General features: G+C 40.0%; 1 protein-coding gene across 3 annotated transcripts; it reads right to left on the bottom strand.

The window, feature by feature from the left end:
• Positions 1–3,031: 3,031 nt before the first annotated feature.
• LOC111248903 (uncharacterized) lies at positions 3,032–11,906 on the bottom strand. Of its 3 annotated transcripts, none has more exons than XM_086987955.1 (6): positions 11,502–11,906; positions 10,881–11,018; positions 9,526–10,508; positions 7,348–7,554; positions 4,908–5,093; positions 3,032–3,474 (listed from the first exon to the last, which is right to left on the bottom strand). In XM_086987955.1, the coding sequence occupies exons 3-6, from the start codon at positions 9,580–9,582 to the stop codon at positions 3,271–3,273; spliced, it is 654 nt and encodes a 217-aa protein (XP_086844081.1). In that variant the 5' UTR covers positions 9,583–10,508; positions 10,881–11,018; positions 11,502–11,906; the 3' UTR covers positions 3,032–3,270. The 3 variants fall into 3 exon arrangements, with proteins under 3 accessions (XP_086844081.1, XP_086844082.1, XP_022657732.2); XM_086987956.1 differs by having other exon boundaries at positions 11,561–11,906; XM_022801997.2 differs by lacking the exons at positions 9,526–10,508; positions 10,881–11,018 and having other exon boundaries at positions 7,348–7,508; positions 11,561–11,820.
• Between the last annotated feature and the right edge of the window lie 75 nt (positions 11,907–11,981).

Here is an 11,981-nt window from a genome sequence, read left to right as displayed (position 1 = left end):
TGATATGGTTCAGAAATGATAAACAAAATACTACCACTACTACGGTCTTAAAAGTAGGCGTTGACAAAGCTGGAGTCGGCGCTGATGTGAACAATAGAAAATCACGCTATTTCCGTAGTCTTGCTCTCATCCAACTCAGAAGCTGCAAGTTTAAGTATTTCTTATACCCTAAAATAAGACTATTCTAGAAATACGTTACCTCTGCAACATTGCACTTAATAAATTAAGCTAAAAGTACATGGACATACGAAAATTCACGGCGTTTTGACTGTATCTGATTCGAAACTTTAGCTCTTTAGAAACTTTAGACTTTAAGAACTACAGCTCAAATGTTGTGTGAAGTTGTGTTAAGGGGTAAAAGTTTAACGCTCAGCTTCTTTTTTGTACGGTAACAAGTTCATAAGTTTAAAGCCCAGCGACAGTGAGAGACTCAGGAGATTTAAGTTGCGCACAGTTTTTTCGAGACAATGCTTTCAAATCAATTGCCTGGCTATAGCTTGCCTGTATGGTCCCCTTTCCAGAACAACTGCTGTATCAGTCACACTATGTAGCAACAAATTGGCTGTTGCGTTTCTTAGCGGCGTTATATTTGTTTTAGATACGTAACGTATATATATATATATTGAAGTATAGTGCACGCCTCACGCGAGATAGTGGTAACGACGCGGAAAGCAGTCAAGCGGAGACTTCTGGCATATCAAAAAAATCTTTTCCCTGCCCGGCCGCGGAAAAAATAGCCGGTGACTGCAATTAAAAAATATTCGTATTAGTCCATAATTGTTTCCAGAAAGCTATGATGAGCGTTTCTGGATCAAGAAAAGTGCGGAAGTTATTCTGTGTCAATTTCCTAAATATGGAAGCAGTTCCACCGTCCTCCTTGGCATCACTTCATGTGATATAAACACTTTGGTGGTTTTTTTCATACAGGGAGTTCTAGGCTCTGTACGATATAGTCATATTGTTGCAATCTTTATTAGTACTATCTGAATACAGAAAACTTTGCTGGAAGCACTGCCTAAAGAGAGGATTATGCGACTCATCTAACAAAAGTTTCTCATTAACCCGTTTCGCCTAGTTTGGATAGCCCGACAAAATTTCCCATCAAAGTTCGATCTTTTTCAAGGAACCGACGGCGGTCTGTTATATGCTGGATTAAATTTAACGTGAGCTTGTATGACTTTCTTGGAGGTGCATCCTCAGCCACGCTAGACCGGAAGCGGACAGTTCTATGCATCGAAAGCCGCATTTCTTTTAGATAAAATATTGGCTTTTCGAAACTTGGGTCTTGCTAGCTATACTAAGGTTCTCGAACATCCCAAAAATAACAGCTGTTTAGTTCGATGTTAGTATCCATATGTTAATACCGGGAACAGATACTGTTGATCTGAAATGGCATATATATTGAGATGTGGCGAATATTACCTAATTAGAGGTATAGGCGGTACGATCGCTTGGGCTGTTACAGCTGGAAAGTCAGCAACCACGGATTTCAGCTCCTGAAATACACCCTAGTTTAAGCTAACAAAAAGATTATGGTTGCGAACCAACGTTAAACATTTTTCTGCCTTTAATTTCCTTCGGTTATCTTTACTTTATGGACAAGTATTCAAAATCATGTCTTCAATATGGCCGCATTAAAGACTTCTTCCCACGAGAAGGTTTGCCGAGGTAAGCCTTACCGGTCTACTCTGGGTTTCTTCAATAGATTTATGAAACCATATGGGAACCATATGCTATAGTAATAACTTGCTATCCCTGACAGTTAAATTGTTCACGGCCACAGGCTCGTAATTAGCATGGAAGACATGCACATTAACCACTCAGCTCCCCGTTCGTCTAAACTCTAAGGACAGCTTCAACGCGAAACCGTGCTTTGTTCCAGTGAATGAAAACGACCTTTGCGAATGGGGTTTCGAGAACCTCAGCACTGTAGACCTTCGATAGATGACAGCCTCGTTTCCAACATGCTAGTTCTACGATAACCTTCCATTATAAGGTGGTATGAGACCGCAACCTAAAGCGAAATAATAAGCAACAGCCTAACATTAGCTAAAATACAACAAATTTGGTGACAATAATAACTTTAGCTACAGCGTGAGGTCAATACGGTTATCACCATCGCGGTGCCTACACACCATATTTTTATTATGGCAATGAAACTTATCATATAGCATCTGTTAGCCGAAACAATAAGATCTTGAAATTTTTTCGGTTATGTTGCCTTCCGTTTAGACAATCTACTAGCTAAGAAGTTTAACTAAAAAGCAGGCCTAAAAGTCCTGCAAATATAAGATTTTTGACCTTAACAGTAGTTTTTATTCTGGCAATATTCAGGTGCGCAACAACGATATAAGTGCCGCCTAATATTAAAAATTTTATGTTTATATGTGCGAACATTAAATGTGAAATAAATGTTTAAAGTTACTAAGTGGCGGCCGACGGACAAGACCTATCCATTTCAATAGCAAAAGGTTGTGGACAAATTAAAAAAAAATAACGAAAGTAAACGACTGAGCGTTTTAAGATCACTTGGGCTCTTGGAGGTTATGGCAGCACGAGGATAGTTTGAAAATCTACTGAATCGAGTTTGTCTGAAAAATCATTAGGAAGATAAGGGATCTAACAGCAGAAACAAGCGCACACTTTTGGCTTTGAGATCGGTTGTATCGTCATTGTGGTACCGGTTCACGGAAAAAAACAACACCTTACTGTTTCCGAAAAAATAGCTATTTTTTTTATGATATAGCGGTACGCACTCGATCCGACCATATTAACCCGATTCAAGCTGTCTGCAGAGGCAACGCAAAACAGCCAGGTAATTATTTACTGCTACGGTACAATAGTTGATGCATTGAAGGTGGAAGCTTCACTTACGGACCACCTGCTGATAAAGAGTATACACTGCGCTTATTACATTTAAGGTCTGCGCCATGTTAGCACACTGACCAACTCTAGTGGACGAAATCCTATCTATTACGCAGCAAACCCACGTAAGCGAAGGAAAAGTTTTCTAGAACACTACACCAAAACCTATTGCATAGTCCACGTCTTTATTAACATAACGTATATATTGTGAACCTTATCTCGATGCACATCTCTATATATTGTAAAGACCTGCGTGACAATTTGTCCTCTTCGCTACCCTAGCCGTCGTTTAAGCCTGTTATTTAACTTGTTCCCTGACATCAGCTAAACACAGCGGTTCTTTGCACTGCCCTTCATTTGTTTCACGATCACGTCGATTTAGGCGTCCCTGCTTCGTGCACATCATTATCGCTGGGCTAGAACCCCCAACCAGAATCCGACGAGGGGCAACATAGCCAGCACAGTTGGGACAAACACTTCAATCCTTTCATCCAGCCTCCACCGCCGTAATACCTGTCGTGATGTTAACGAGCCCTTTTTCTTGGTGTCATTGGCAAAACGCGCCTCGATCCAAAGCAGATCCCCGTCATATGTTTGCAGCGCCACAATCTGCGAAAATCGAAAACGGGAAGTAGTACACCACAAGCGTAGGAATGATGTGTGACGCCAATTTCGTCGGGACTTATTTAATACGTGTTTGCTCACCCGTTCTCATTACTTTCTTTATTGCGTGTTTGGAGAATTAATGTTTCAAACAAAAATTTCGTAGTTGAAAAGATTTTCACGCGTTACTACCGGGACACGTACCGAAGGCCACAGGCAGATTCGCGGTGGACTATACGATGCAAGAATGTTTCGTTACCTACCGAAGTTATCGAAGAAAATACGCCACAAATACAGTGGTTATTGAAAGGAATTACCTCCGCGTTTGTTTCATAAGCGACTAAAAACTTGTCGCAATGAAAGGTGCTGTGGTTCCAATGAAGAAAAGTGCTCCAACCACTTATCTAAGAAGAGTAAACACTTTCTGAGGGCAAATCTTGTAAGTTAAACATAAAAGTGAAAGCAACTTCACAGATCCAAGAAACATCTTTCCCGTGGAGGGCTGTTTAGCAGCTCATTACTCATCCTGCTGCAGTTCCATTACTTTTCAACATTAGGATAAAGTCATTGTGTCGTCACTAGGTGTGTCAACGGAATCAAGATTCGCATCGATGGTTACACGTCATCATGCAAGTATGCCATGCTGAGTCAATGTGAAAACACCTTGCCCGAACCTAATATTATACGTGTGACATACACCCGAAGATTAGCAATAAAAAGAAGCGTGATTAATGCCAATGTGCCCAACGTGACCTCATACATTTTATTCCCATAAAAATATATCCTTGAGTATATATATCCTCTAAGTGTGTGTACGAACACTTCTTCAATTACATATTTTTCAAAATATACTTTATGGAGGACCGAGTGAGCCGGACCTCTAGAAAATCGCCTGTTATCGTCTTCAAAAAGCTCGATACGGCTTTTGTGCGCCAAGCAGACATTTTTCAGTGAAACCCAACAAGATATAAGCAACGTAATGAATATTTCGCATTTTGTATTTTAATAAAGACATCTCAGAGTAAAAATTGCAAATAATACTAGCTACAAGTTCGATACTGTATTTATTAACTGTTGTAATGTAGCTACGTTAATTTATGAATTTATTATAACCAGCTTATCCATGATAAGTTGAAGACATCATATGGAAAGACACGCTTCACAATATACTACAAGAAATAGATAGTCAACTTCTGCTTTTAAACCTAACAACCTCGCTAAATCTCACACTTTTCCATATGCGTGATGTAGATGTACCTATAGATATGTATGTATGCATATAGGTATATTCGTATTACCGTAGGCGTGTAATAGCACTTGGATGATCGTTCGACAAATTTAGTCCGAATTTCATTGTTATGGTAGGTGCCGGATCTAGCAAACACGCTACCCCTGTACCATCGTTCGGATCAGAAAGACTGATAAACTCAAACACTCACCTCAGCATTGCTGGCGTAGATTTTTCGCAGATGCTCTTCGGAGCCGTTGTTTTTTAGAAGAACATTGAGGAGGACGGCGGCGTTTAGAAGGCGAGGTCCGGCGGTGGTCGACCCGTCTAAGTCGTCATTGTCGTCGTCGTCATCGAATTTCTCATACTTGGTCCTGTTTCGCATGTAGGCTCCGCGCTAGCGTTATTAAAGATCGTGAAATAAAGCAGAAAAAAATAACAGCACGTGCACAAAACGCTAAGCTAACAAAGACTATGCATCTAAAAATGAACGGCATGAATGATGCGCTTAAGTTAAGAAACGTGCGTGTAGATTATTTACTCGAAATAAGCCTTCGGTCGTGCTACCATGTGATGAGTTACATACGCGTTTTCTCGGCTGCCCTCTTGCCTTAATGACATGGTGTGAAATGAGCTGAACATGGTAACGAGGCCAATTAAAAAAGATATCGAAACAGTTCTAAGAAAACCAACTAACACGCAAACCTGTGAAGATGCTATTGTAATGATACACTAAATACGTATTGGACAGATATTTGGAACTATTAGACCTCGTGTATATGTGTATGTCGACTTATAAATGCGTTCGTCTTATGATAAGCGTACGATATATATATATATACCATAAAGCGATACAATTGAATTTGTATCGCTTTATGGTATATATATATATATACATACATATAGTTTTACTTCGCTCGCAAGATAGAGATTAAGTGGAACCTAGCAAATTATAGAAGAAAATGGTGCTATTGAAGTTTATAATTCACGCTCGGGCTATTTTTTATTCGCTTTCTATACTATTCGTGCAGGATTAGAAGGCAGATAGTCCTAGCACAATTTCGAATTAAAGACCGAGGAGGCTTGCAAGAACCTATAGCCCAAGATTGGACCGCCTATTCACACTATAAGAATAATTCCGAATTGCAGATTTTATCCAAGCTATACATCAGAGACACGTACGTAAACTCATGATTAGTCCGATTAATTATCCGTTTCCGATGCATCAATTTTCAACTTTGATAAATGGTACCAATTTATTGAGTCGGCACAACTGAAATTATCTCGCAGAACGGTAACGGTATGATTTATACCACGCAGCCGTGATAATCGAAGCTTGATATGTATGTAGGTTTTGATCATTTTTTGTTTATATGATCGCGCGCAATCTCTAAATGTTGACGTGTTATCATTTGTTTACGCTAATATTACTGTATTTAGAATAAATTGTAAATGTATTTACTAGACTGATCTCTGCATTCGAGACACTACAGAAAAAAATCAAATAACGGCCATTATGACCAATGGAGCGACCATTGTATGGGTGCTTCGCGGTAAATCGTGCGTTAACCCTGTTTCTTTTTCAACGTGCGCAAATAGCGTCGTCTCGTCGAAACCACGTATGGTCGGAGCCAAATTCGTCGAGTTTTGGCCACAGAAAATCTTTTGCCAAATATGTACAATAAAAACCCTGAACGGTTAAGTAAAGCAACGGATACCTCCAGGTCACGGCCTGCAATGTACAGTTGTCCCAGCTGCACAAAATGTCGTTCATAAATGCCATGCGTGACCTCGTCCTTCATATAGAACAATTTTGTTTTCTCTGAGCCAGTCAAATATAAATTTAATTTTGAAGTTATATTTTAGCTGCTCTTTGACCCAAACAGCGAACATACGACGTTTTAGATGGTCTGTTAAGTTGGCCTTCTTATGAGTAGTACTTATGAGACAGCGCGGTCTTACCGCAGCTTACGCCTGGTACACCACTATTGCGACCGCCAAACAACTAATTGTTCGAGTCAATAAATCCTGAAGGATGGATGCACTATTCCTACAGCGCAGTGTACGATGCTATCGAAAATAGTGGATCCTGAAAACCGTTTTGATACCAAAAGTTGATGAGTTCAACCTTTGATTCACGATTACCATCATCCCAGATTATCTTCTGATTCTTTACATCAAAATTCGGTTCTAATTCTACATCTCATTAAAAATTCAGTTCTTTATTCTCCTTCTGAGGATAGCTAAAGGTGACTAAAAGTGACGCTCGCTCATGTTAGCATCATACAGTAAATCATAATAGATAAGTACTTCTCGTAGACTTTGCTCGGCCCGACCCCTTTCAGCAAAACTCTACGAAAGAAATCAAAGAACTTTAACGTAATTTTATGCGCAGATTATCGAAATGCTTGAAGAAGCCCAGCAATCCGTTTTAAAAAGCAAACAGTGCCTAGTTCGTCCTTAGCACTTTCGCCCATCGAGGCAGATACCGTAGAATTACCTAAAATCTTATACTAAAGGCATTTGAGCAAGTAAACCTTGCTTAGCCGTATTAGCATTTTTTTGGTGGCAATTTATTCATTGAAAACGACTACAGCTGTACGCGCAAGGACTATACACTGCGATATGAACTTTATCGACGAACAACTTACAGCGTTAACTTCAGAATACGCAAGTAGCGCAAGCGGCTTATCAGCAACGACATCTTTCATCTGATCCAGGGTCCCATGTTGTTGTTGTTGCTGCTGTTGAAGTTTTCCAAAACCATTGATAATCTTCGACGCGATATCTTCACTCACGCTTTTGGCGTAAGCTGCACCCGTAAAAGCCGTAAAGACGACAATTGACAGTAATACTACCTTTGAAAACAATGTTTTGACGTCAGAGCAAGCTTTCATAGTCTCTACGTGTACTAATCTAGTTTTCTATCATTCGGACTTCGTTGTTGAAGACGCAAAATGCGATTATAACCAGATCCACTATTGCGTTGGATTATTGCGACATCAAAGTTCGTCATGCGAGCTCTGCCCTTCACTGGTAAAAATTTGAAGATATTTACATGCGTCTGTCTATCGGTATCTACTATAAAATTATTTGCAAGATTACACCTACAAGTAAACTAGATAAACTCTCTTCACGTTGATGTTAAGCGATTAGGTGTTCGGCGTTAGAACTTAATAAAGATGGAACATCTTTACGTTTTACGTCTGATACAACCTTAGTCGTGTGTTTCCCTAGACGGCTGCCCGTTTCCAGCAGGAAAAGAACTGTGCCCACGTTTGCAGTCGAACCCACATTATGTGCTCTAAAGTTCAGAATTCAAACATGTTGCTACTACACTAGCGCGGGGGCATTCGAACCCAATTGCTTACGATTTATTTTTCCTTATTGTATGTTAACTGAGTTGTGTCCGTTCTGTATTCTAATACTGTAACATGTAGTTCATGTGACAAATTTATATTTTTTTTGTCAACCTTTTTTACTTTTGTTCGGTATAATATATCAGAAATCCCGTCTAGAATCCGCGCCCTTTTGTCGCGTGTGCTTATTATAGCCTACAGCAGTTGTTCCTATGACAGGAAACTCTTCACTTTTATCTTGTCGTCCAAAAGCCATCCCTATTATCTTTCCTGTTACGGGTTGACGGGCTGTATTGGCCAAGGAATTGATATCCTCATTTAATAGTATTCTTGACGTGTTCAATGATTTGAGACGCACGACAACTATAAGAAAAAAAAAATACAAAATATTTGAACGGGGCAAAAGCGAAGAATTCGGCGGCACAAGTAAGGTTTGAACTAAGTAGATTTAAAGTTATTTTTGTACAAACAGACACGTGTTGAAATTATGTGTTTAGCGCACAAGCTTTGTTCGATTAGACAAAGAAACGATTGACATAAATTTATCGATGGGCATAGCACTCATTGGTGGGCACGTTTAGGCTTTGAGCGAGCTGTAAGCTAAACTACTAGTGACGATTCCACTATCATGATTATCACGTTCCTCTGTTGACTAAACGGTGATAATCATCACAGCGTAGCTTTGATGTGTTCAAGCACCCATTGCCATCGGCTCACGAGTTAACCCGAAATCTTCATCGCACTGAGCCTGCAGGTCTCTTTCCACCTTTCAAGTTTTGTTTCTTTCCTCTTTTTCTTTATACTAGTGTCTCGTCGACGACCGGCTCACTGTGGCGAGGCCACGACCAGCTGCCCCTACACTCGCAGCGGCTAGTATAGCGCCCAAAAGAGGAAAGGTGAACACGCTCATCAGAGCCTCGATGCTGAACGGAACAAGCAGTCGATCCCGTCGAGGTACTTATCCCATTGATGATCACCGAGAAAGACCCGGGCACAGCTAAATAGACAGGCGTAGTTGCATAGGCGACGAAAAAGTTAAGGCGGGTACCTTCATCTTGATCTGCGCTGACCGTATTCAGAAAGACCGCCTCCGCTAAGTTCTCTATCAGATAGCATTATCGAAATGTAAACACTCGCACAGACACATTGCCGCAGAGTGATACCGAATTATCGATGCGAGTATATTGCATCAGTAAACAAATTGGGTATTTTCGTGATGTCACAGTAAATAACACGTTTGGTTAGTAAGACGAAAGGCACATGGTGCCGTAGGTTCGAAACTGAACATAGGCACAGTTCGTTCCGTGGTGGAAGCAACTACGCGCCTGAAGCAATGCTCAACGATAGTACGGGACATTAATTTCCAACAAATTGGGTAGGCTGTCCTAGCTCGCAAACGCAACAAATATATCTTATCTGCATGCAGATATATCTTGTTTTATGTGCAGTACCTAATGTATTATGCATTACCTCAGATGACTGGCTTCCATCACGAAACAAACAGTATTTACGCTCGGATTCAAACATACACCACTATATATCTCTAATTTTATCAAGCAAACACGTTACATACTGCCCTATCATGAGGGTAAATCTAATACGAGAGGAAGATGGATGTAAATGAAAACGAAAACTGGCCCTCTTCTTTTAATCGGTAATTACTGGCAAAGTAAGGATTATGAAGAGTCGTAAAATGAGACACGGTAGATTAGGACATACTTGCTATGGAATGCTAATGGCTTATTCAGCGGATACAACAACGGGTTCGTCAGAATGTTTTGCGCTCAGTTATAGATCTAAATCGAAGTTCAATGGATAACGGTATCTTTACGAAGCAACGTGCGGTTCGCGATAGCTTCAAAGACAAACGCACGATACCCCTTGCTAGTTATGTTCTTCTGCGAAGCGCGTATCATAGGGTACCATTGCAGATTATAAGAAATGTAACACAATTACAGAAGATAGAGCGACTTCTGTAAATGCGAGTTCAAACACAAGATGAAAAAAATAATTAAAAAAGAACAACACTAGCGATTCCATCCAATTGTTTTTGTTACGTAAATAATTCATTTTTTTAAATAACTAATTGTAACCCAGAGCATTGTTTACATCTAAAGGGCTTGCTGTCGTTGTTGGACAGTGATGTCTGCTCGGGCTTATATATATATATACACATATATGAATGCGAAATGGCGGACAGTTGCAAACTACTGTAGTGTTTCACGTGTTTTGTAGAGCAAAGAGAAAACCCGCATTTTCAAACTTGATACGAAAGTGAATCGTTTTTCTCTGCCTTCCTGCACCAAGCAGCTAAAGGTTGATAGGCCTTTTTCTATTTTTCTCTACTCGGCTAATGGTCGATGTTGTGGCCTCGAAACAGTTCCGTAATGAAAGTTGAGTTTAATAGTTTTCCTGATCATTGGGAACGACATCCGCCAGATTTATACAGGACCCTGGATTGCATAATACAGAAATCGGGTTAATGATTCAGCCAGTCTATTTCCTTTTCCTCATACTGTCATTCTGCATTGCGCCATAGGCAAATTTGCTTTCGGTTCGCTTCATGGCAGGTCATCACATCACCTCACTTATTCCGTTGAAATATCCAGACTGATTTATTTTCCTTTTTTGATATGAAAGTATTTGCTGGTAGGAATAAATATTATGTGCGAAAATGAAAATTATATTATAACGGCTGATAGACTGTTCAGAACGACAAGTCTCTCCGAAGCATGCCTGTATTCTGCTTGGAAAGGTCATATTATGGATAGTGTGAGATTTTAAGCTCCACATTTCGAAATACAGTTGAATCTCGAAACACATACTTGGATTTTACCGCCATTTTGAATCGATGTTTTACATTCAATCGATTATATATATCCGGTTCGTTGTCTGTCCTGATGTACTTCCGCACCGCACACGCGTCCATCTTGTCTTGGCATCCTATGTGCTTTTTTTATTACCTATAATATTATTTGTCCATGGTAATCATAATCATTTATTTGAATCTGACAGTGTAAGCGCTCATATATATATATATATATATATATATATATATATATGAGCGCTTTCATAATCATTCTTAACAAAAATAGCCCTGAGTAGCTGGTATTGCACGATGAATGTGACCTTCATTTTATTATGTACATTATAACGACTCATTTATTTCCCAAAATTTAGCTGCTTCAGATAAGGTCTGACGCGCACTATCAGTGTATCTTCGCCCGAGTCAGTGTGAAAAATGCTTTGTCAAGTGTGTCTCTGAAGCCAACTAACTTCAACTCTTACTGTATCTTTTATTAGAGGTCAAGATAGATGTGTACATTCGTCTGTAAAATGCGTTATGGTGACATACACAACACCTTCAATTCTACTTCAACTTCTTTATAATTGCAACACAAGCAACAGCAATTAACAACAAGCATATCAGCACGAATAACAAATACAGAAAATACTCATCCATGAAGTTTCAGCTGAGAACGTAGCACAAAAAAATCAGCCTAACTCATTTCCACGTTTCTCCGCATGAAATCCAACGTTGCAGTGTTTTCATAAGCACACTTGATAGCTAACCAACGAAATTGCGGTCATCATCAGAATTCTGCCTAGAAGAATATGCCTCGTACAACGTAATGTTATTGTTAACTGTCTTTTCGCCTTGTGTCACAGCGATGCTCCCAGCTAAGCCAGTCTACCCCCACCACTCGTCCAGAAGGTTGTTTATTGTCGACGTTTTGCTCCGCCGAATACTGCAGTGAACGCGTGTTCGTATGGACGCTATGAGCTGTATCTTGCGCCACCCTCCCGAGCGTTTTTTGCCCACATTTCTACAGTTCGTTAGTGCAACAACTATAACGGAACACCTCTGCATACACATGCACAGACGAACAGACAGACACTCAACATCCGCACACTGCCGAGCGTTT

The sequence above is a fragment of the Varroa destructor genome, unplaced genomic scaffold, assembly GCF_002443255.2.
Source record: "Varroa destructor unplaced genomic scaffold, Vdes_3.0 BEIS01000004.1, whole genome shotgun sequence".
Lineage (NCBI taxonomy): Eukaryota > Metazoa > Arthropoda > Arachnida > Mesostigmata > Varroidae > Varroa > Varroa destructor.
Note: the sequence above shows the minus strand (reverse complement) of the source record. Positions and strands in the feature narration are given on the sequence as shown.